The sequence below is a fragment of the Rhinolophus hipposideros genome (assembly GCF_964194185.1).
Source record: "Rhinolophus hipposideros genome assembly, chromosome: X".
Classification (NCBI taxonomy): domain Eukaryota; kingdom Metazoa; phylum Chordata; class Mammalia; order Chiroptera; family Rhinolophidae; genus Rhinolophus; species Rhinolophus hipposideros.
Genome location: NC_138046.1, coordinates 72,965,086 through 72,991,913, shown reverse-complemented (window position 1 = coordinate 72,991,913; position 26,828 = coordinate 72,965,086). Strand labels below are relative to the sequence as shown.

At 33.3% G+C, this 26,828-nt stretch overlaps 1 protein-coding gene across 5 annotated transcripts; it reads left to right on the top strand.

The window, feature by feature from the left end:
* On the top strand, window positions 1-25,401 carry ZNF711 (zinc finger protein 711). Of its 5 annotated transcripts, none has more exons than XM_081042652.1 (11): window positions 1-137; window positions 1,859-1,978; window positions 2,896-3,150; window positions 3,511-3,615; window positions 10,343-10,906; window positions 16,489-16,644; window positions 17,307-17,441; window positions 19,755-19,892; window positions 20,756-20,803; window positions 22,048-22,191; window positions 22,706-25,401. In XM_081042652.1, the coding sequence occupies exons 4-11, from the start codon at window positions 3,537-3,539 to the stop codon at window positions 23,881-23,883; spliced, it is 2,442 nt and encodes an 813-aa protein (XP_080898778.1). In that variant the 5' UTR covers window positions 1-137; window positions 1,859-1,978; window positions 2,896-3,150; window positions 3,511-3,536; the 3' UTR covers window positions 23,884-25,401. The 5 variants fall into 5 exon arrangements, with proteins under 5 accessions (XP_080898778.1, XP_080898781.1, XP_080898782.1 ...); XM_081042653.1 differs by having other exon boundaries at window positions 90-338; window positions 2,896-3,155; XM_081042655.1 differs by lacking the exon at window positions 19,755-19,892.
* Window positions 25,402-26,828: the final 1,427 nt, after the last annotated feature.

Below are 26,828 nucleotides of genomic sequence, written 5' to 3'. Positions count from 1 at the left end.
AGACGCAGAGTAGCTTGTGATTGGCTCGGGCTGCGGAACCTCGGAAACCAGAATGTGAGGACCTTACGGATCCACAGCTGCTGCCCCCCGCAGAAATCTGGAGCGCGGTCAGAATCCACTGGCGGCGGCGGCGGCAGGTAAGGAGACTCCTGAGGAGAAAGTAGATGGACTTGGGTCCGCGGCGCTCAGTGTCGCTCAAGTGAGGAGAGAGGCTCACACCCAGCGTGTGGTGTAGGGCGATGGGAACAATGGAAGTGGCGTCTAGTCTCTAAGCTTTTCCTCCGCCTCGGGCGCACAGTTTTTGTCCTCAGCCGCAGGCGGTGGCTGGAGGAATTGAGGTAAGTGTATCCTCCTCAGCCGACCTCTTCTTGCCGTAGGCCAGAGGCCCTGGGGGCGAGAGCCGTCGTTGAGGCCGTCGGTGGTTTAGGGTGACGGGAAAATGGCGGAAAACAAAACGGTGAAGTGAAGAATGCGACGTCCCCCTGGCATTCTTTTTCGGCGCCCCCCACCCCGCCCCCACCCGCCGCGAATGGTAACCTTGGAATGCGCGAGGGATGGCGGCGTTTGCGAGGAGGTGGCGCCGAATCGGGCATTTTAGGGGATAGGGAGCCGTCAGTCCGCTGGGTGGGGGGGCGTGTGCGGCAAGTGTCGCCTCCGCTAACACACCACCATTTTGGTTCCCAGCCGTATCCCATGTAGCGGGGCAGAGGGAGCGGGAGGAGGATTAGGGGTTGGGCAGTACCGCGAGGGTAGCAGCGGTACCGACCGCTGCACCGAGGGAGGAGGGGAAAAGGTATTCTTGTCTCTTCGCTCTCCGCTTTTCCACAGCGAGGGTTCTCTTGTTCGGTTTAAGATCCACTCAGAAGGGTAATATATGAGAGGCCACGTGTGTGTGCGTTCTGCTCGAAATGATTGAAACTTGGCATGATCTTGGGAATGGGAGACTTATGCGGGAAGAGTGTTGCGTCCAAAGCTGCAATACTGCTACTTGCCAGGGCTCCTTTGTCTTCTACCTTTGCAAATAGTACTTTCACATTCTCTTGCTCTGCCGCGTCAGATTTCTCTTCCATCCCTTACATCACCGATAAGCTGGGTCCTGAGTGAGCTGTGTTTAAAGGAGAAGGCTGAGATAAAAGTGTGTGTGTGTGTGTGTGTGTGTGTGTGTGTGTGTGTGTGTCTGTCTGTCTCTGTGTGCGCGCGCACATTTGCGCGCGCGCGTGAAAAAGAGATTTCTGCTCCCTGTGCATTGCTGGAAAGGTGTTTACTTGAAGCGTACTTAGTGGTTACCTCTATTCAATAAGGATATGAGAAGGTCTCTTGAGAAGATTGAGAAGCCGAGCTATCTACTGGCTATTGAGTACTTACACTGTTGTTCTCGTACCTCATTTATTATTGGTCTTATTGAAACTTCCTATATGGGAAAAAAGATGCTACAATTTATTTGGTATTCACACTGTGATACTTCCCACAATAGTTGCACTATGTGTTCACATTTTTAGACTTCATTGAGCGCTGGTGCAGATTTTTCTCTACGGATTTGGCAAGGATAAAGCTTGCCCTTGGTTGGTTCTTTTTCACTTTCCAAAATACGGTGTTGATAGTGATTTTTAAAATGTGCTTTAGAGAAGCTTTTGGTTTAATCAAGCGGTCAAATTCTAAGTAATAACCTTGCTTATGTTGTAATAGGTAGTTGTTTCTGTTGGTTGCTTTTTATTAATAGATTAACAAATTTAAGCATATGAGCCCTTCCCAACCTCACCCTACACATTAAAAATGTAAACAAAAATTCTTAAGTTGTGTAAGAGATGTGGTTTAAGATGTTTTAAAATATCTCATTTTGAATGTGTTTTTACAATAGGTAAAGAACGTTTTTCCAAAGAAAACAGCAGTTCAGAAGGAAAAATAAAAATGAAATTGCTGCAGATTTTATTTTATAATATATAAGAAAATCTACAGTTTCTCCATGACACTATATAAGGTGATTAAGAAATTACAATATTTTATCTAATAAACAAAATTAAGTGTTTGAAACATTTTAAAGACATTTATAATTCTATTAGTTATGTGATAAAGAAAGCAATTGCTCTAATTAAGGTTCAAACAGCAATTGCTGATATTAAAAATAAGTCCTTATGGCATTTTAATTTATCTCTGAACACACAGGTAGTTTATTGTGAACTCTCTTGACTTCATTTTAAAGGCAGAAAACAATGTGGCATTTGAAAAAAGATAAAATGTAACTAAGAATTTCTGTAATCTTGTAATTTTGCTCATCCATAAAACATAAGATAATTTTGTCTGAATCATTTGATACACAGAAATATCACCTACTGCTGTAGGATTTTTATATACATGACTCAAATGTTCATAGAAATTATTCTGTGAGACTCTTCTGCCTCCTGTACACCTATAGAACTTTAAGACAAGAGAAAAACAAAATCTTAGTGATCTCCTCTACTTAAGGATAGATGAAGTTGTTTTACATGGCAGCATTCTAAAACTTTCATTAATGATATTTTGTGCAATATAACCCTATTTATTAAATACTCCTATCTAAAAAATGACATAAATGTTTTATAAAATTGGCAGATTTTTTGGTTGATTTACTTAGAATCTTATGTTTGAAGGGGAAATACACATGTGTAACTGTAAGAAATATGTTGAGTAACAACATCTGACTTTAGGTTCCATATTATCTGGTGATCTTAGATACAGGATAAGTCTTTTGAAATGAAATATGTTGAGCTCTTGCTTTCAAAACTAGCATGAGGCTAGCATGACTTTATTAATCATTAATGAAAAAAGTCTGTGTTACAATTACAAGTAAATGATATTCTAAAAGAAACAATTTGCTAAATGTTGGTATGTGATTGATTTTATCTCTACCATATTTAGGAAGCAGTCATGTTTCATGAATCCTCAAAACTAAGACACGAGAATGTAGTAGAGTGAGCTCGGAAGTCCTTACTGACTCAAAGAACTCCAGGGAAACTGGGATAGAACATTTTACATTATTAGTAGAATCCCGGGAGCCAGAGGTGAAACACAGGTTTATCTGCAGAGCTCCGCTGCAGGGCTGATCTGGGTCTGGAAGAAATGGATGAGAGCCACTGGATGAAATTCACTAATACTAGACACCTGAGTCTTCTAGTAATGTATATCCCAACTATTGTCTGTTGTCCTCTTGTTCTTTTGCTTTTATTACCTATATTTTAACTGAAACCTCAGCACTCCAGTTTCATTCTTTTGCTTGCTTCTATCACTTCTCTGTGGCTCATCACCCTTACTGTGTCTTACTTTCCAGTATCTTCGGTTTACTTCCGCTTGGCCTTTCTTTTATTTATGGTTGTCACATAAAACATCTAATCAAGGTTTTTGTTGGTTTTGTTTTCCTTTGTAATGAGATTTGCATACCTGGTTGAGAGGCATATTTTCAATTGCATTAATTTTCTCAAACAGCTGACCAGCCTAAATGTATTTAAACTATTTTAAAAACCATTTCTTTTACAGAGATTTGTGAATGAACTTTGCTAAGTATGGATTCAGGTGGAGGAAGTCTTGGATTGCACACATCAGACTCTAGAATGGCCCATACCATGATTATGCAGGATTTTGGTAAAGCATTTTCTTTGTTGTATTTTTTTCTTTCTTTTTTAAAAGTCAGAACAAACTAAATATAAAAAGTACATTGAGGAAGGGGAGAGTTACAATGAAAACTTGTTTTTTTGTTAGGAAAATACATTTGTAGGGCTTATTCCCTTAAAGCTGTATGTCCTTAGTCTACTTAAATTCATTCTTAAAATTTTGTGGGAAGGTTGAGGTAAGAAAACTTGGAATATAATGGTAATATATCATTAGAAATGTTAAATTCAATTTGCATAATAACTCTCAGTTCTCACACATTGGAACTATTAAATTAGCTTTCTAAAATACATTTTTAGTTAAATTGTTAATAAAGCTGGAAAAAGAAGTAATTCAGTAATTTTTAAAAGTTTGATGCTTATATAGTGATATAGGAAAGTCATGTACTAGTTGATTAATTATATTCTGATGCTATATTCTCAGAAAGTTGTTACTGATAGCATTACCTTTTAATTTGTTTGTTTGTTTTAGACAAGATTTCCTACTTTTGTGGCTATTTTTCTGAAGCCTCTTAACAGTAATCATTTTGATGAAGATGCTAAGACTCCATTGACAATCCACAAAGAAACTGAGTTTGGGCAGTGTCAGTCTGAATTATAGAAGAGATAGAAGTATCTGAAGTACAAGGCAGTGATAGGGTGTTAAGAATTGAAGAAAACATTAGACTGAAAGTTATAAGAATACAAAAGACAAATGATAAATTGGGATGAAAAGTAAACAGAAAAGATGAGGTATTATGGAATTGTCAAAGATAAAATTAGGATGAGGATTATTTGCTCAATTAAGAAAATGCTACTACTGTTTTCAGATAATATGCTTAAATATGTAATTTTGTCCCCTGTTATAAAGTCCATAGCAATGAAAGTCAGAAAAACTGTATTCTGGTCTTGGCAGTCTATTCACTGTCTGTGTAAACTTGGGCAGATTACTTAATTCACTTTTATGAGGGGGTTGGACTAGATAACATTTAAGGACCTCTCCAATTCTTTGTTTCCTTGACATTTCTGCCTGAGGAATAAAGGTGTGGTGTGTAGTTGAAGATTCAATGTAGTGGCAATCAAGATGACTAGTTAATTGATGAAATAGAAAGGAATCATGGATTTATTCTGCTAAGAGTCAGAATTGAGTTGTGTTGATTATGGATGACTTGCAGTGATTTTGGGGGAAATCAATTACAGGAATAAAATCTAGGACAAAGGGCTGAAGAGTAAGATTTCACGAATAATTTTGTGAATTCTTTCCTATAGATAGATTTTTAAAAATACTGGAACACTTGAACTTCAATATGTTAAATAAGTTTTGGTTGAAATGCCAACTTTAATTTTTTACCTTTAAAAATATGTTTTTGAAATGGAAGAAATACAGTATTTTCTCCACTTAATACAAAATGTTACCTACTAAACATTTGGTTAAGTGCCAGACCCCCCCTTCATTCCAGAAGTTGCCTGTTAGCAAGTAAAACGTGATTCCTTTCAAAGATTAAAAAAATATATATCTGATTGGTGCTGGTGAATATTTATTAGGTATTCCTCTCACCTTCCTTTTCATTGTTCCTCCTCAATGTTTTGGAGTTTAATTAGTTCCCTTATTACATCTAGTACGTTATTTCTTTTTAGCTGCTAGGGAAGTGGAACGTGCATATTGAAATATTTTTATGTAAATTCTTTTTTCTTATTTATTTTTACTGAGGTATAATTAATATACCATATAATTCACCCATGTTAAAGAATACAATTCAGAGGTTTTCAACAAGTTGCAATGTTGTACGACCATCAGCACTACCTAATTTCAGAACATTTTGTCAGTGTAAAAATAAATCTCATCATACTCATTAGCAGTCACTCCCTACCTCCTCCCACCCCGAGACCTAGGTAACCACTAATCTATTTTCCTATGTATTTACCTATTCTGGACATTTCATACAAGTGGAATTATACCACATGTGGTCTTTTGTATATGGCTTCTTTTGCTTAGCGTAATGTTTTCAAGTTTCATCCACATTGTAGCATGTATCAGTACTTCATTACTTTTTACTGCCAAATAATATTCCACTGCATGGGTACTCTACATTTTGTTTGTTCATTCATCAGTTGACAGACATTTGAGTTCTTGAAATATTTTTAACTCATTGGAATGCCTTTTTTGTTTGACCTAAAACTTTGTGTCTTAGACTGGAGTGTAAGTGCCCTTGAAGGCATGTGGCAACGTGCCGAGGTGTACCTGAAACCACAGGATAAATAGTCCATCTGCTTGGAATACTTTTCATTTGAATTGGGGAGAATTCACACATACACACACATATAGATACAGTTATACTCACATAAACGTGTTATGGGATAGAAAGCAAAATTTTCATTCACTATCTTCTGCCTTTTTGTGGGTAATAAAATGGAAAAGTTTGAGAACTATCCAAACTTTTAATTTAAAGCCCTTTCTAAAATGAATTTAGTAGAGCAAATCAACTTATTTATAACAAAAAATTTAAAGCCACAGTTTTTTTGTTATGCAGCTGTTCATGATTCAGCTGCTTAGTAGTATTTTGTAGTTATTGGTTTTTGAAAGGAGGCATTCTTTTAAAATTATTTTTAAATTTAATTTTTATGCTTTTTAAAAGATAGACAAATAAATAGATAGCAGCTAAATTGTTTTTACATTTTTGGTCAAATTATTTTTCTGAATATCCATTTAGATCAGAAATGGCTAATATGGGTAATGTTCACGCATTTGTGTTTAGGGGTCATGTCGACCGAAAGTATAAGTTAGTAGGTTTATACTTTATACTTATATTCCTTGGTAAAGGAATTTGTCCTTGGTAAATAAATTCTGAAATCTTAGAAGGCAGAAACTCTTTATATTTTTTTGATATGCAGTTCTGAGCTCAATTTCATGCATAGGTGTTTTCATCTTTTGTATATTTTACTAACCATTGTCATGCCAATAAACTTTAACTTAAAAAAAGAATAAAAAACAAAAAAGAAATTAGATGCATTCTCTTGAAATTTCTTCTAATATGAAAATGTAGATGTTTGCAATTCCATAAATTAATGATATTTGTGAAATAGAGTTTAGCATACATAGATAAAGATCATCAAGTAAATATACTATGTGGCACAGGATCTCTACATTATGTAAGATGCTTGGTTTGGATGGCATGGCTACTGTATTAAGTAGCTGAAACATGAATTTAATTTGGTAATTCATTAGACCAGTTTCTTTTGAAGGATATTTGAAATTTAAAAATTTGCAACGTTATTTAATAACCTTGCTCATGTCTCAGTATAATGGTTTTTCTTGGATTGTGTGCCATTGAATGTAATAGTTATTTATGATTTTATTGTTGCAAAAAGTCTGTGTTGCTTTGGGACTTACACAGAAAACAGTCTTAGATAGTGACCCAAGACAGACCCCCAAAATGCCAAGTTTTATACTACCCCTCTAGTGAAATTCCAGGTATTCACATTTAAATAAAATAACTTTAGTAAAATGGCAAATGCTTGAAATGATGTCTTGTTTCTTACTGTTACCTGGTTATCTAATTGATTTCATACTTTTTAATTATTTTTCTTACTGTTTATAATTTGCTACCTAGTGAGATAAAATTTTAACGCCATTTAATGCTGCTTTAAATGCTTTAAAATTTAAATGAGCGAGTGAGTGTGTGATAGGTCTTTTTACTCTTACACTATTCCTTTAGTGGTGACTCACATGGTTAACCCTATAAATATTTTAAAAAACAGTCCCTAGAGTAAGTAAATTCTATTCTCCTTTTTTAGGAAAGTAGAAAAAAATCCAATCTGGAGTGAAAAAAATGAGTTCACTTCCAAGCTTGAGTCATGGGCTAGCTTATTTAATCTCCTTAAACCATAGTTACTTCATGTTTAAAATGGGGATAATAACAACTCACCTTATTATGCATATACAGTTGTTCTGAGGCTTAAATAAGATAATATATGTAAAAGTATTAGTAGGTTGTTTGGTGCATAGTCAGTGCTTAATAAAGGTGCCTTAGTGTAAAGCTAAATAAGTGACTTTGTTTAGAAATTCAATGGAATCTAACATGAACTGATAAAAGGAAAGAGCAAAATTTCATAGTAGACATCTTGGATCTTGGTCTGAATAATCTGCCAGTACACTGTGGGGAACTCATCAATTCTTGGTCTAAGATATTTGACATTGTTTAGTTCAGCGTAAACAAGCATATTTAAGTTTTTTTGGTTTACATCTGATTTATTTTGACCTATAAGGTTTTCTATTCTAGAGTAGAGGCTAGGTGAACTGAAAAGCACTTATTCCATCTTTTTAGAATCTTCCCAACCATGTTAATCTGGACCAAGGCAGCACTAGCATTCCATCTTTCCATCCTTCCTTAATGTCTACTCTTAGGAACCAAACTAACCTCCAGTAGTGCTCTAAAATAAATGGAATTTCCCATATTTAACTCTTTTATGATCATATGTCCTTTTTATTTCAATTTTAATTTTTGAAATACTAGATACTTTTGTGAAAAGATTTTACAGCATTAATTTTATTGTTTATATACATATACTCCCAATAATGTGAATTTTATAGGCTTACCATTTAATTTTTCCTTGCTAAAAACCATATTTCCAGTGTGGTTGAATACTGGATTTGAAACTCCCCTGGCCTTCTGAAATGGCCAGCGGAGTAATAAGTGAATAGAAAGTACTAATTGCATACGTACTTGTTTTATCTACCAGATTTTCAAGTTTGAGGCCATGTTCTTTTGGGGTAATATGGTGCTTAGGTAAGAGTTTGAGAATAGTGAGAAGGATATAGAAGGGTTGAAAGGAAGATAATCCTGAAAGGCAGCTTTCCAGTCACTTTATTTTTTGATGGGTTTGGGTATTTACAGTGTCCACTGGTCTACATCACAACTTGTTAATTAACTTCCATAATGAATTGGTTAATAATAGTGAACACTCTACAACAAATGGCACTGTTTCAGGTATTACTTTATAGAAAGTGATCATTATGCGGAAAAGGCTTTGTACTGGATTATTTAATGTAGGTAATTTTATTATAACCTGGTCCACAAACTATTAAGTTGTTCACTGTACTACCTGAGGGAGGCAGAATTTAACAGTTCCTCATGAAGGGATTTTATACTCAAAATATTTACAAGGGAAGTAGGAGTTGGTGTTCACCATGGTGCTCAAGAAAAACATTTAAAGCTTTGCTCTGCAGATTTACTAATTTAGAATTTAATACAATTTAGAGTCCATATGTATGATTTTTTTAATCAAGCCAGATCTTTGTCTAAAATAAGTTTGTTTTTTTTTCTCCAAAACCAGGTGTTGAAAGATGCTGTCTACTTTTGAATGTAGTAATTCTTATAAGTGAAAGAAATCATTATGCTAATGATACATATTTTATAATGTATTAAGATTGTCATTTTATTAACTCACTTAATTTAACATATTAGCACTCTCATGTTCATGTGTGCTTTTTATTTCAATTTTAATTTTTGAAATAATAGACTCACAGGAAGTGAAAAAAATAGTGCATAGGGTACCATGCATTCTTTACTCATCTTCCTCTAATGGTGACATCTTATATAACTGTGGTACAATATAAAAAACAGGAAATTAACATTACTGTTAACTAGATTACAGACTTCATTCAATTTTTATCATATATTTGTTTGTGTGAATGTGTATACTTCTGTGCAGTTGTGTCCCATGTATAGATTTGTGTAAACACCACAATGAGGATACAGAACTGTTCCATTACCATATATATATATATGCTATTCCAATATATTCATTCGCACACACACACACACACACACACACACACACACACATACACTCACACACCCTTGGCAACTGCTAATCTATTCTCTGTCTCTATAGTTTTATAATTTTGAGAATGTTATATAAATGATTGCATTTATACATTACACAGTATCGTAACCTTTGGTAATTAGCTTTTTTCACTCAGCATAATTTTTTGGAGATTCATTCAGGTTGCTGAATGTATTGGTAATTTATCCCTTTTTATTGCTGAGTAGCTGAGTAGTATTCCATGGTAAGGATGTGCCAGAGTTGGTTTAATCAACCATTCCCCTCTGAAGGACTTTTAGGTTGTTTCCAATTTTTTTGCTACTATGAATAATAGCTACTATGAGCTGTTATAAATATTCATGTACAATTTTTTTATCAACATATGTTTTAATAACTCTGGGGAAAAGGTCCTAGAGTGCAGTTTTTGGGTCGTTTGGTAAATGCATGTTTAGTTTTGTAAAAAACTACCAAACGATTTTCCACAGTGGCTGCTGCCATTTTACATTCCCACTATCAGTGTGTGAGAGATCGACTTTCTCCATATTCTCACCAACCTGTGGTGTTATCATTGTTTTTTATTTTAGCTGTTCTAATTAGTGTGTAGTGATATCTCACTGTGAATTTTATGTTTTTCTTAAAAATAAAGTACATTATTTTTAAGGTCTTAGTTTAGAATTTACTAACATTGTTTTCACCCACCTGCACCCCAATTCCTGGTTGGTGATGTTTTTTTATTGCAGTCAAATTGTCAGAATTGTCAGTGATTTTTTAAAAATGATAGTTTGGGCCAGGACTATTTCATACTTAAAAGTATTTTATGTCATCTGATATATTAAATACAGTACTTTTAATTAATAAAATAACTTTACTTTTTTGGATAATTGTTTGTATTATAGTGGCTGGAATGGCTGGTACTGCGCATATCGATGGAGACCATATTGTTGTTTCAGTTCCTGAGGCTGTATTAGTTTCTGATGTTGTCACAGATGATGGGATAACTCTTGATCATGGCCTTGCAGCTGAAGTTGTCCATGGGCCTGATATCATCACCGAGACTGATGTAGTTACAGAAGGTGTAATTGTTCCTGAAGCTGTACTTGAAGCTGATGTTGCCATTGAAGAAGATTTAGAGGAAGATGATGGTGATCACATCTTGACTTCTGAGCTAATTACAGAAACAGTTAGAGTACCTGAGCAGGTTTTTGTGGCTGACCTTGTTACTGGTCCTGATGGACATTTAGAACATGTGGTCCAAGATTGTGTTTCAGGAGTTGACTCTCCCACAATGGTATCAGAGGAGGTTCTTGTAACTAATTCAGATACAGAAACTGTGATTCAGGCAGCTGGTGGTGTTCCTGGTTCTACAGTAACTATTAAAACTGAAGATGATGATGATGATGATGATGACGATGATGATGATGATGTCAAGAGCACTTCTGAAGACTACTTAATGATATCTTGTAAGTGAAACATAATTACTTGGGAGATTTGATTTATATATAACCTGGAAAGGTTTTCTGGGATGGGGCTTCTGTTTAATAAAACTCATGGTAATCTTCTTGAAAAAAATATTTTTTTTCAAAGTTGTGTTGTTGAGATGCTGTTTTGAATTTGTTCATTTTTAAAATTTACTCAATGAAAATTTATACCCAGAAGGAAGTAAAATAATGCAATTTATTAATATCTTAGAACAGAAATACATGTTTGGAAGGTTCAACATGAAGATTAACTGATAAAAAATTTTAATGGTAAATATATATAGTATTTCAGAATGGCAAATTTATTTTATGTAATCACTGCTTACTTTTTAAGATGTCAGCTATTGGAGTTGTCAGTTTACTTTTTCTCAGGAATTTAAGCATAATATGTTAAGAAATGTGTAATTAAGTTTTTTATTAAATACTTGAAAAGTAGATCATAAACCTAGATTGTATTCTACAGTTCTCCCTGTGTTTATTTTGTTTGTACATTTTATGCAAAAACACTTTAATGTGTTTATTTCAGAATGCTAATGTCCTTAAGACACTCTAGCTGAAGGAGGAAGATAGAACTATCTTGTTCTCATTTGAAGTCGTGGGTTTGCCTGAACAGCAACAGTAGTTAAAATATAATGATAAGTTATTGATGGAGCTGGAGGAAGAAGTATGTCTATTCTTTACAAAATTTGAGGGGATCATGCTGGAAGTAGTAAAGATTAGATGAAGACTTCATTTTTCCACGGGGAGGATGTTTATCCTTTTCTTTTATTTATTCATTTTTTTAAAATTTAAGTAGAGTTGGTATACAATCTTATATTGGTTATATTAGTTTCAGGTGTACAGTATAGTGATTTGACATTTTTATACTCAGTGAGATCACCCCATCAATTTTAGTAATCATCTGTGACTGTGTAAACTTACCACAATATTATTGATTTCCTTTTTCAACCCATACCCCCACCCCCTCCCTTCTGGTAACCATCCCTCTGGTCTCTGTTTCTATGAGTCTGTTTTTTGTTTGTTCGTTTTGTTTTGTTTTTAGATTATGCATCTAAGTGAAACCATATGGTATTTGTCTTTCTTTGCCTGATTTATTTCACTTAGCATAATACCCTCCCGATCCATCCATATTGTCACAAATGGCAAGATTTTATTTTTCATTGATACATAATATCCCAGTGTGTGTGTATGTGTATATACACATATATATGTGATATATATGTACATATATATGTGATATATACATATATATACACACATATATATATATATATATATATATATATATATATATATATATATCACATCTTTACCCATTCATCTATTGATGGACACCTAAATTGCTTACATATTTGGCTATTGTAAATAATGTTGAAATGAACATAGGTGTGCATATACAGAGGGTGCTAAAAATATATATACATTTTAAGAAAGGAAAACTGTATTAAAATTGTAATACTCAATATATACCAATAACAAAAGATGAATACAAGTCACATTTGACTTCTGCAATTACAAGAGGTGCTCAAAGTGGTTACCATCAGCATCCAGACACTTCTGATTATGATGAACTACTGCGTGAGCAAGGCTTACACAAGTGTCCACTTGTGTACCTTTTTTGGTACCCCCAGTATCTTTTTGAATTAGTGTTCTTGCTTTCTTTGGATAAATACCCAGAAGTAGAATTGCTGGGTCTTATGGTATATCTATTTTTGTTCTTTTCTTTTTAAAATAAAAAATGGTTAATTGGGAAGTACATTGCCAGGTAGAGTGTGTGTATGTATATATAAAGTGATTGTATGTTATATGTGTGTATCATTGAATTTAAAATGAAAAACAGATTAATTTTTAAATATGATTCTGAAATTTAGTGTATTAACCTATTTGCATTGTTTTTAAGGGAATGATTTAAGCCATTGAAAGACTGTAAATGTTGCTACCTTTTTTAAATTGACAGGGATTACTAAAGTAACTACATACTTACATTTTAACCTGACATTATAAAAAAAAACTATGGTTATGGTTATATAAAATTGTGTAGCAAAAATTGGTAATCTTTCTGTACCAAAATAAATTCAGTACGCTATTTGGTATTAAAGTGATCTAAAATTTAGACATCATATGTATTATGAATAATCATACCTTAACATATCTTCTATGATTTGATTCTGCAAAAAGGTTTTAAAAATGTTTCTAGAAAATTTTTATTTAGAATATTTATCTTGATATTACCATATATATCAAATGCAAGTGATTTCTGTCCTTCTACTGTAATAGACTGAAAATTATAAATAACACGGTATTGCTTGAATAATGTTGGAACTGCAGTAGGATCATTCTAAGGTGAATTTGGAGTGGGGATTAATTAAATCTTTAAGCATTAGTAAAGCAACATTTTTTTAAAAAATCTCTTTAAAACAAGCTTTTTTTTTGGAAAAAGGGATATTCAAAAATTAAATATTTTTTATATCACCCATTTTCCCACCATCCAGGTCCTTGACCATTTTAATAATGAATATAATACTCAAATTGGGACTGGATACTCTTTCTTACCATTTTGATATATTCTATTTTGATTTATTTTTTTTTCTATCTCTTAATCTTTATTTCATATTCTGTACCTCTTGGTTTTTGCTGGCCATTGAATCTTTCAGGAGTTAGAGAATAAATGGCCTTGAAAGGCCTCAATGTTAGTTTAAAAAGTCCTTTTTTGTTTTCCCCCAAAATAGAGATTTTCAAAATATCTAAGAGTTAAAGTTGAGGACTTAAAACAGACCTTTGCCTTCTTATAACTATTTATAATAAACATAACGTCAATTTTAGACCACTTTATTACCAAAGAGTTTAATTTGTTCCTGAATCTCTGTATAATGCTATAAGGAAATCTTGTCAGTAGCTGAATTTTAGGAGATGGAGAGTTTGTCTTCTCTCAGTATCTGAGATGCGTTTGAGTTTTTTCCGCTTTCAGGCGAAACGTCACAAATTCTTTATCTTAGAAGATGGTTAGACTCTCCCACTTGTGCTAAGTAATTTGGAAATAAATGGTAATATAGGATAACCTTATCTATTTAGTGCCAATAGAATTCTGTGGTGTATATAATACCACTAACTCATTACTGGGTTAAGATGGCATATGGGTTGAGAAACAACACTGGGACTTGAATATTGCAAGCTTTACAATGAACAAAAAGGTTAAGTTTGAATTTGGGGTATTTTGAATATTATCTACATTAAGAACATTTTTTGAGGATCTATTTCTAAAGTTAGTTGCTTGCCTATTAAGTCTTTGTTAATCTTGAACTTCCTGTAACAAAGGATATAGAATAAATCTTTTTTTAAAATTGGGGAATATTGGGGAAAAGTGTGTTTTTTCAGGGCCCACTAGCTCCAAGTTGTTGCCCTTCAATCTAGTTGTGGAGGGCATTTTCAATCTTAGTTGCAGGGGGCGCAGCCCACCATCACATGCGGGAATTGAACCGGCAACCTTGTTGCTAAGAGCTTGAGCTCTAACCAATTGAACCATCTGGCTTCCCAGATATAGAATAAATATTGATGTTAATGGTTTGTCTATTGAAATTGCACACTAGCATCTTTAATAACATTGTTGCCTTCTATGAACTTAAAACACAAAACAAGTTTAGTTACACAATACATTTCAAAATTGTTTGTTCTGAGGAATCTAATTAGAAAATAATGGATACATTCAATTATGGACCTTAAAAAATGTATAAATGGAATCAGAGTAGCAACAGTAATTTCAATACTTAAAGTGAAAATTATGACACAAACTATTGAAAATGACAAAAAATGTGTATTTTATTTCATGAGTTTTAATTTTGTGAATTATAGTTTTAATTCAGTTTATCCCAGAAGGAACTGGAATCACTTTAAACCATTCAGGCACAAATAAAGTTCTGTCTATCGCGAGTGTATTTTTATTCACTAATTTACTATAACTTATTCCAAATTAAGAAATTCATATTTTGAACACTTTTTGAGGCTTCTGTATATCTTATGTCTTTATTTTCAAGAATGAGAAAGTAGTTTTTTTACTAAAGACTTAACTTGCCTCTTTTAATTTTTTCTATGATCTTGTTTTATTCAACATATTTTAGAAGAGAATCTATTAAATCAATAATAACGGATATTTCATCATCTTTTGTTCTTTTATTTTAATCTGTTCCATTGCCTGAAAAATATTTGCCAAAAATGCAGTAATAGAATTAGGGACTGTGAAGGAATTAAAATATTTAGTTTCTTTCTTTCACAAATAAACTATTTGAACTCGTAAATAGTATGAAATCATTTATATTTAATCATAAAGTTAAAATACCTTTGCATTGCAAAATGAATTTCTGAAATTTGTTTTCACCATTTTGAAAGGCCAAAGGAATATTTTTGGAAAGATATATTAAATTTGAAACAGGTAGGGAAAATCTAGACTTTGACCCATTTAGATCTAACTGAAATTCATTTTTTATGAGTACTGAGTTAACTTCTAATTTTGTTTTAATTAGTTCTGGAATTTTTTAGATGTGGTCAGAGGCCAGGATGTTTTTCATATATCATGCTATGATACATATGTATATATAACATATACATATGTATCATATATATCATGTATATACATCATATATGTGTATATATATGTATACATATCATACTATGATATACAGATTTTTCAATTTAGATTAATTTCAGTTTTTTGGGTGGATGAACATTGAAATAAAAAAATGGTAAGCATGTAATATTTAGGGAAATACAGTATTTAATATTTATGGTCAAAAAGAAAGTTTATTAATATGTATTCATTGCATAGTTTGTGCATAGTATTCATGTGAAACTAAGTTATTAAAGACTAACAGAGAGTCAACTTTTTAAATTATACATACAATGTAGCTAATCTCAAATATTGTTGCTTTTGTGTATGATTTTGAAGTAAAGTGTATGTCAGTAAATCTAGAAGTATGCAAAATTTCTTGTTTGAAGTTGTCTTCCGTTGACTCAACAGAAATTAAAAGTATTTACTAAGATTTTATTTTTATAATTATTTCTGAAAAGTCCTTTTTATAAAACCATTCAGTTTTCTGTTTTCTCTTTTTTCAGTCCTAGATTTCACATGTTGATTGGTTTTAGAAATATTGCTATTTAAGTTGGGAATTGTTTCTGTGAGCTTATTTTATGAGTGCTATGTATTTTATGTTTTTAATTTTTCTGTTATTATTTTGGTGTTAGGATTTGACTTAACATGTTGAACGTAATAGAAGATTATTTAATCTTTTCCAAACCATTTTAATTAAAATTGTATGGTTATTAAGTATTTCATATATATAAATTGAAATCTGTGAATAGGTTTTGTATGTAATTGTGATTGTGTAGTATATCTGATCTTATACACTGTTTTTTCATGAAACACACCACTCTTCCTGGTGGCATAGTAGGTCATTAAGTGAATATAGTGGGTCTGTGATTAACACATTATTTCATGTTGCACTTATGCTTAACACCCACTAAATTTCAATGGTACTTTTTGACTGAAATAGTTTCCTTTTTATATTTTACAGTGGATGATGTTGGGGAGAAATTAGAGCATATGGGGAATACACCGTTAAAAATCGGCAGTGATGGTTCACAAGAAGATGTTAAAGAAGATGGATTTGGTTCAGAAGTAATAAAAGTGTATATATTTAAAGCTGAGGCTGAAGATGATGTTGAAATAGGTACAAAGACTAACGTTAGTTTACTCCTATAATAGGAATTAGAACTTACTCTTTATTTTCCTGGCAACTGTTCTAAAATTGTCTTCAAAGTGCAGATTTTTGTAGGTTTCTTTGAGGATGGAATATTAAAAAGTTGTTTATGAATATAAAGCAGTAATGCAGAATATGTCATTCTCAGATTTCTTTCAGACAGGAGTAGAATTTTACAGTTGAAATATCAAAACAAATGAGTGGAGAGGATTTGGTTCCGAGTAGGAAATAATGACTATTTTAGGCAGGCTAGAGTCAGGGTGCTTGGATTTTAATCTTAGTTCTGCGATTTAGCTGAGTGACTTTTGGGGAGTTACATAATCTTCTGCCTCAGGTTTCTCATCCATAAAATGGCCACAATAATATTAACTACCTCATTAGGGCTATTGTGAGGATTAAATGGGTAAAAAAATGTAAAAAACTTATTAGTGCTTGGCATATAAATATGATCTGTTCTTTCTTAGTGATGACTGAAAAGTTAATGTGTAATTTATAAGAAAATTCTCTTGACGGATATTTATATTGGGGAAATATTTTTCTAAAGTAAAATATTTCTTGTATATCTTCCTTATTAAATTTAGGAAATTGTTCCATGATACTTTTCTATGTTGATATGTGTTTTAATTTTTAAGGCGGAACAGAAATTGTCACAGAAAGTGAGTACACCAATGGACATTCTGTAACTGGAGTGCTTGACCAGAGCCGAATGCAGCGGGAGAAGATGGTTTACATGGCAGTTAAAGATTCTTCTCAAGATGATGATATCAGTAAGAGAAAATGGCACTGTAGTGACTTATCAGTTAATCATCATGTATTTTTTTTAAATAAAGCAATCTCAGAGATACAAGCACTATATAGGAATCAAGTTCACTAAAATAAGCCTGACCCTTTGCTGTAATTAATTTAAAAGGGAAGGGTCTTTTTGACCATTCATGCATAAATGTATTGTTGCAATTGGCAAACATGAAACGCTTTGTCTTAGATGCTAGTGATACAGACATGAGCAACATTTGCTTCCTGACCTCAGTCCAGCCCGCAAAGATACAGAGAAGCTACTTTGTGTTAGTGTGTATGTCGCATGTATATTATCTCATTTCATTCTCACAACTCATGTCTGAGGTAGGTGGTATTATCTCTGTTTTATGCAAGGAAAAAATGCTCAGGGAACTTAGTAATTGCCTAAGATCATTCCAATATTAAGTGAGGAAGGTAGGATTTGAACTCTTATCTGCCTAATTCTACCGCCAGAGTTCTTTACACATGGCAGTGAGCACTGTTGGCCTCTCTCTGGATTTAGCAGGGGAAGGGCTAACTGGTTGTGCTCCTTCTGTCCCTGAGGGATTAGTTGAGTAAGTATTCCAAGGCAAGCTGCCAAGATCTATACTTATTATGCCTTTGATGGTCTCCAAGTAGTTGCTGCTTAAGGCTTCTTGAGGCTGAGTTCCACAGAATGGAAAGAGATCCTCAGATTTCCTTTCCTACCATTTCCTTATGAAGACATTTTATTCTCTGCCTATTTTCTCTTCACCTCTGTGTAGGAATGCAGCCCTACCCTAAGGCTTCTTCTGTTTTCTTGCCATGCTGAGACAAAAAACTACTTTGTTTTGCCCTAGAAGGGTAAGAGTCTCCACTTCAGTGCATTACCTGGACAGTGCTCAGTTTTACCTGTACTGCATTCTGATCCCTACTCCTCAAATTTCCTTCCCTTAGAAGCCATGGGGAGCTGAATTCCAATCCCAAACATGAATAATATGCCACACCTGAAAATATCAAAATGAGTGAGTCTAGAGGATTTGGTTGAAGAGGTAAAGAGTTAAATGAAACGATTTCTATTTGATCTCTAGATTCTATCATTTATTTATTTGTTTGTTTATTTATTTATTTATTTCTAGTCATTGGTCAGTAAAGGGGTACAATAGAAGGTGGGAAATTGAAACTTAGGTTAGCTCATTCCAGAATTCCATGGGGATGTGGAAAGTTTATTCCAGTGTCTCTTTTTGGTTAACGGAAAGAACAGAAACTTAGAAGAGGAGCACTTTTTTCCCAACATTTTCCCCACATTTCTTCTATAGTGGATAGAAGATTTTAGTATGTGAATCAAAGGAAAAGCATAAATCCAAGCCAATTTTCTATTTAGCAGGTTAAATCTAAGTGGATTATTTCACATGAAATATACTAAGTGACCCTCTAGGCCAGGGGTGTCAAAACTGTGGCCCGCGGGCCAACTGCGGTTCGCAATCCATTGTTAATTGGCCCGCAGCAAATTCCAAAAATATATTAAGTTTACTTAAATAAACCAGGTGAGGCAATACGTACTTCACCTCAAGTGAGTGGCCCGGCTGTTTGTGTATTTTACCGCATATGGCCCTTTGTAAAAAACATTGAAAAAAGTTTGGACACCCCTACTCTAGGCTTAAATTTTTTTACTTCAATACTGTATTTTTAAAAATGAGTCTCACCTGAAACTAAAAAAAAAAAAAAAAGAATCTCAATTATTTTTCCTCAGTAAGGTCTCACCCTGCCTCTTCAAGGGTTTCTACATGTTCTTGAGCACCAGCATTATATATATAATATAATATGTATTATATATATATATATATATATATATATATATATATAATTTTAATGATTTTTATTTATTTTTTTTAGTTACTAGTATTTTTGACTATTTTTCATTGCATGTACAGTACTGCATTTAAATTACAGTATGTGGGATAGAGTGGACTACTTTTCTAGTATTGATTCTATGGGAAATGCTTTCTGAATTCCAAAGAATTATCATCAGTCAACCCTTTTTATAAATTTGTAATGCCCAGTGGACTGTAAAATCAGTCAACATATTTCAAGCGCACGTTTTATGTAATCTAAAAGTCATTTCTATAATACTAGGTTCTAAGAGGAGAAAAATAGTTTTGATAAATGATTGTCTCCTAGTGGCACTAGCTTCCAAAGTGCCTAATGTAATTTTTAAATTAACCAAATTGAAATCTTGAAAGTTGAAAGATTTAAATTGTTTGGAAACTTTTACCCATTTATTAAATATTTAGGGTTATAAACAAGCAATTATTTCTAAAATTTAGGTTGCGCTGAAATAGCAGATGAAGTTTACATGGAAGTCATTGTAGGGGAAGAGGAAGGAACTTCTCTCCCTGAGACTCAGCTTGAGGACTCTGATGTTAATAAAACAATTGTCCCTGTTGTCTGGGCTGCGGCATATGGTAGGACACTGGCATTTTTTCACCTGATAAGTAGTACATAACATATCTATTTGATCAGCCTTTATTTAGGTCATTAAATATACTGTGCTAAGGCCCCCATGAGTTGGCTAATGTTATAAATGTTTTGCTGTGGACTGATTCATCTCTAGTTACATACTTGACTTTCCTACCACATGTCTTGTTATTTAAAATGAACCTTGCTTAATGCATTGTTTTTCAAGTAGGATTTATTTTAAATCCTACCTGTATAAGTGAGTGCCATAAAAGTTTTATTTTTCTAAAATAGGAATATCCTTTGAAAATCGATCCCCTCCCCCCTTAGGAAAAACTTATTTCATGTACTACTGCCACAAATAATAAGATTTTGGGGTTTTTGCAAAGGAACAGAAATCCAGGTGTGCTCTAGAAAGTACGTAATGGAAGGTAAATTTATCAAATTATTCTTTTCTTTTTTATTTTATCGCATTCCTACTTAATTTACACGATGATCCAGGTATACTCTTTATTTTGAAAAATGTTGGTGTTCAAATACATTAATTTATCTTAACTTGGTTTTTCTAAAGGCTCATTCATTCAACAGTCATTTATTGAGAATCTTCAATGTTGAGGATACTCTGCAGAAATAGCCACCCAGTTTTTATTTAGAAAGTAAGATGGTTCTAGATGTTAACAGTGCCAAGGATGCTGACAGCAGCCCTTAATTTCAGTGTGTGAAATTGAAATTATCTACTCTATGGGAGTGGAAGAACTCAACAAGAAAAAAAATTATTTAAGGAACGTTGGTCAAAGTAAGATTTTGTAGATTAAGGTGTGATCTGCTAATACACTCGGTATATCAGTTTTTAATTAGTCTTTTTTTTTAGGAGATGAAAGAAGAGTTTCACGAAGGTATGATGACTGTCAAGCATCAGGTAAGAGAGTATTATACGTGAGATGTAAATTTAATAGCCAGTTTTGTATACTGCTTGGTAAATGAAGTGTTGGTCATATCTTACCTAATTAGTTACATAGGAACTTGCCTGTTTTGGGAATTGATTAATCTGTACAGCATAATGTGTGTTATTCTGTTAATGCAGTTCATTTTAAATTTACTTCAAGATAAAAATATCGTGCAACTTACCACAAGGACCATAAAAGGCTGCTATGTAAAAAAATATATAAAATAGACATTATATTGACAGACGTGTAAAAATTGTCCATGATATCAACTACTTGTTAATGTCTTCCTTGGGGCAGAACTGTTTTCTTATTTTTTATGGCACACAGTAGATTTATGTAACTGTTACATAAAACCCATGTGTCAGCTTTTTCTTTTTTCTGTTTTTTAGTTTTAATACACTCCATATAGTGTTATTGCATGGTTGATAGTTCTTTTTATTTTCTTAAACAAGGAGACTTTTCCTCATGATAAAGTGTCTGACTGTTCCATTTCTACCCTTAGGAGGTGTTTGACTCTAAATTTAAATGTAGATTTCAAAGGAATTGATGAGAGTCAGATATCACAGCATATAACCTAGACAGTTTTGTAGGTCTACAATTTTAAACTAAATTGCATAACAGCAGATTTGTGAGAATTGAGATTTTATTGAGTTCTTTATTCTGTATCCACTGATCCCATTGAAATTGTGGTTAACTGCCTGCCTATCTTAACCCTTAAAATCCATCTTAATGCTTTTTACATTAAGTAAACTATTCTAAAGCAAGAGATCTGTTGTTATGTATTACACATAGTCACCATGACTATGTTGGTTCACTGACACATGTATATTTCTTTGCTAAATCTCTTCAATTTCATCAGTCTTCATTGGTGAGTTGATCTGATGCCAAAATCCTGTTTAGGGTCATAAAATTCAGTTTTTTATGCTACATTCACCATATCAGTTAATTTCTTTAGGATGAATAAATTGGGATATTTTAAAGTTAATTTCATATGATATCCTTTTTAAAGTGTTTGTTTATACACGTGTGTGTATGCAAGAGTGTAAAAGAGAGAGAAGAGAAGATGGGTATACTTTGTGAAATTTACTCCCACAGTGTGAAATTTAGTATCACAATGGCAACTTGATGCCATATCATCTCTAGTAATTCATCTAATGAAAACCAAAAATGTATAAACATATGTAGTTTAGTTGTGTATCATTTTTTTTTATTTCAGGAAATACTTTGGATTCAACATTAGAAAACAGAAGTAGTACAGCAGCACAGTACCTTCAGATTTGTGATAGTATTAATACCAATAAAGTACTTAAACAAAAAGCCAAGAAGAGGAGAAGGGGTGAAACGAGGCAGTGGCAAACAGGTAAAATACTAATACTTTTCTTTAAGGATAGTATAATGATTTGAAATGTGGAAGTATTTTTGGTGACTAAAGAACAAAGTCAGTTGTTTGTAGTGTAGCTCTACTCCCATGTACTTATTTGTGTTTGATCTAAATAATTGGGGTTTTTTAATCTGCTTGACTGGTACTTAATAAAATTATGCTTGTTTGCTCTTTACCCTACCCAAATGATGTTTTTAGGGAGAATTTTCAGGTTGGTTTAACAACAAAGGGTGCCTTTTTCTAGTTTACAAAGTACATGCAATATAGCATTTTGGCAAGTGAGTACTGTAGTAGTCTATAGTAGAATGCTGCTCATTACTTTTTAGAGAGCTACTTTATCATAAATTGCTCTTAATGTAAGTTTTATCATATAAGATTTTATTCCACTAGTATAGTTCTCACACTGAATGTCAGCTAAGTTTAGTGCTTTTGTTGTAAAATCCTTTAAAAGTCTGGCCAAATGACACAATTTCCTTATTTTTTTTTAATCTAGCTGTTATAATAGGCCCTGATGGACAGCCCCTGACAGTGTACCCTTGCCATATTTGCACAAAAAAGTTTAAATCCAGGGGATTCTTAAAAAGACACATGAAGAATCATCCTGATCATTTGATGAGAAAAAAATACCAATGTACAGATTGTGACTTTACAACTAACAAGAAAGTGAGTTTCCATAACCACTTAGAAAGCCATAAGCTCATAAACAAAGTTGACAAAACCCATGAATTTACAGAATACACACGAAGATACAGAGAGGCTAGTCCCCTGAGTTCAAATAAACTTATATTAAGAGACAAGGAGCCGAAGATGCACAAGTGCAAATACTGTGACTATGAAACTGCAGAACAAGGACTACTAAACAGACATTTACTGGCTGTTCACAGCAAGAATTTTCCTCATGTTTGTGTTGAGTGTGGGAAGGGCTTTCGACATCCTTCTGAACTTAAGAAACATATGAGAACCCATACTGGTGAGAAGCCATATCAGTGTCAGTATTGTGTTTTCAGGTGTGCAGATCAATCAAATCTGAAAACTCACATTAAGTCTAAGCATGGTAACAATTTACCATATAAATGTGAGCATTGTCCCCAAGCATTTGGTGATGAGAGGGAGCTCCAGCGCCATCTGGATTTGTTTCAAGGACATAAGACACACCAGTGTCCTCATTGTGACCATAAGAGCACCAACTCAAGTGACCTTAAGCGGCACATCATATCTGTCCACACTAAGGATTTTCCTCACAAATGTGAGGTTTGTGACAAAGGTTTCCATCGTCCTTCTGAGCTCAAAAAGCATAGTGATATCCATAAGGGTAGGAAGATTCATCAGTGTAGGCACTGTGACTTTAAAACGTCAGATCCATTTATTCTTAGTGGTCATATCCTTTCAGTTCATACTAAGGATCAGTCATTGAAGTGTAAAAGGTGCAAGAGAGGGTTCAGACAACAAAACGAGCTCAAAAAGCATATGAAGACCCACACGGGAAGGAAGATTTACCAATGTGAGTATTGTGAATACAGTACTACAGATGCATCTGGCTTTAAACGACATGTGATATCAATACATACAAAAGACTATCCACACAGGTGTGAATTTTGCAAGAAGGGATTCCGAAGACCATCAGAAAAAAATCAGCATATTATGAGGCACCACAAAGAGGCTCTTATGTAATAAGATGAATATAAAGAAAGAAGCTATTTGGAAAAGACGATATGCTACATGGGAGGAAAATTTCATGAAGTGTTTCATCTGGTTACAAAGCTTGATATTAAATCATAACTTTACATTCTTTGTAGTAAAGAGCTTGAGATATATAAATTGACGGGATCTCATCGCCCTTTGAAAATTAAAGAATTTAAGAAGCACTAGAGAATGGTTGCAGAAAAACTGATTGTCTAGTTAATAGGATTATATGCATAATTAAACTACAGAGGGGAAGAGCGAAGACAGTGAATTTATTTGGCCGATCATACTAGAAACATGATTCTGAAAAGATCATACATAATTGAGGAGATTAGCAATTTTTTATGGCAAGCAAGCCTCATTTTTATGCATTTTAAATATGGGGTCGTAAATAAAATGCAGTCATCCATCAGTCATTTAGTCATTGAGCCTTTTATATGGTACCTGGAAATTGAATTCCAGAAATGACAAAAGTTTGTGTATTCATTAAAATAAATTTCACTGGAAAACAGTTTAGATTAATTTAATACTACTAACGATTTCAGAGCTGCTAAGATTTTATCGCAGGACAGGATGTTTGAAATACAGCATTCTGTGCTGACGTCAAGGTGGAGTCTAAGGATTAAAGTTCCCCTTTTTCTGATGTTCGAGTTGATTGTTGTTCAGTGTAGCTTATATGACAAAAGTATATTTGAGTCAAATATGGATTTCTAAAACGGATGCAGCAGTAGTGTTGCAAACAAAGTTAGCACTATATTTCTTAATGATCTAACGATTAAGTTGAGAGAACACAGTTTTCTTAAATATTGTAATGTTTAGAGGGTTTTGGTTTTTTTTAGGACAGTCTTAGCAAGTATGATGGTTCTAGTCTTACTTGCTCTAATGTTTAAAGGTGCAATTTTATGCCATTATTGAAAATTTTGATTTTTAAAATCTATATACCATATTATTAACATGTGTTTTCAATATGAGGCAGTATTTATGCAGTATTTAACAAAACACTAGGCTGCCAATAGAGTTCGGAGGTGGATATTCAGTTTACAGTGTATAAATTTAAAATATGCATCCCTTTAACAACGCTTTGTGTTAGCATGCAGCAAATCAAAATGGCGCTTAATATAAAAAGCTGGTTTAGGGAAATTTAATGAAAATCCTGTTCATAAATGTAATGCATATGATGTGTACTTTTAAGTTTTAGTTGCTTCATGTTTACACTCAGCTGTTCAACATAATTAAAATGTAATTTTACTTCATGCTATATTGTGGCTTTGTGTTTCGACTAATGTTCACCTTTCTGTTTTTGCACCAGATAAGAATCAATTCCTTGAGAAGAAATTTTTTATCTTTCTTAAATTCAGAATATTAAATTTGGAAAATCTAAAATTGTGTGTTATGTGGCTGTAAATGATGTACACGCTGTAAAATAAGATTGTCACTGTTACGTGGGATTATTATTTCTAAATGTTACTCATTGAAATGAGCATACAATAAAAAGCATTTATTGCACTTGAAGGTATTATGAATTTATTTAAAGTTTTGCTGTAATGTTCATGCTTTATTAAAAGACTTTTCACGTAAAAATGCTCTTAGGCAATGTGGCCACAGTTTAACGTGTTGTAGAATTTTGTGCACTAACAACATGAGCTGGGAATTTAAACAATTATATAATGACTGTAGCATGATTATTCCTCAAAAATGTAAGTTTTCGCTAAAACTGTGACAGAATGCTATAAAGGTGCCCATCTTAAAACCTGATATTTAGTATTATAGAGAACACCGAAAATTCTTAACCTGCTTAACTAAACATCCCTAGAAATGAATCTAAAATTATGTTCCTAATAAATCAGTATACATTCAAAAGGAAATGTATTAAATCAAGTATTTGGGAAAGATTTCCTCAAATGAGCATAAAAATAACCTGCTATATTCAAACTAGTCAGCATTCAATAGAATTCATGTACCTAGATAAGCAGTATTTAACAAAACACTAGGCTGCCAATGGAGTTCAGAGGTGGATATTCATTCAATTTACAGTGTATAAATTTAAAACATGCATTCCTTTAATAATATCCCTTAAAGATCATCATCCTTTAAAGCCATAACACTATTGTTTCAGACTTTATCAATTGGCTTACTTATTCTTTAATGATCATTTTAAAAAAAGAAATCTATTAGCGATTACATGTTAGTACTTTTTAAGCTTTAATGTCTATAGAGTTCACCTAGGGATCTTGTTAAAATACATATTTGGATTCAATAGGTGTGGGATGGGCCTTCAGTTCTGCATGCGCCCATGTGTTACCACCATAAGAGTAATGAGGTGTTAGGCAAAAGCTCCCAGTGTAATTCTGGTACACTTGGCATCTTTGGTTAAACAGATAGTTATGGGTGAATGGATAGAGGCAGTCTGTACATGGCATTTGAGCTGAGACCTGAGTGGCAAGAAGGAACCAGTCAAGATCTTGTGGAAGAGTATTAAAGGCAGAGAAACAGAAATAACCTGAGATGGAACAAGCTTTGGTTGGGCCATGGTGAAGGGAACTGATAAGAGATAAAACATATGTTCACCACCCAGAGTGGGTGGTGAACACACAATGTGATATATAGATGATGTATTACAGAATTGTACACCTGAAATCTATGTAACTTTAACAATTGTCACTCCAATAAACTTTAATTTAAAAAAAAATTAGAAAAATGATGAAATGTCTGAGAATTTGAAATGGGAGGCCACTGGAGAGTTTTAAGGAAGGGAGTAATGTGATATGATTTACATTTTGAAAATCACTCTGGAGTCTGTAAGGAATGTAGAGGAGCCAAGGGAAGTAGGGAGCCATGTAAAGAGGTTATTTCAGTTGTTCATGGATACAATGGAGCTAGAGAAAAGTAGATGGATTTTCTTTCTTTCACCTATAAATTGGGTCTGGAAAACC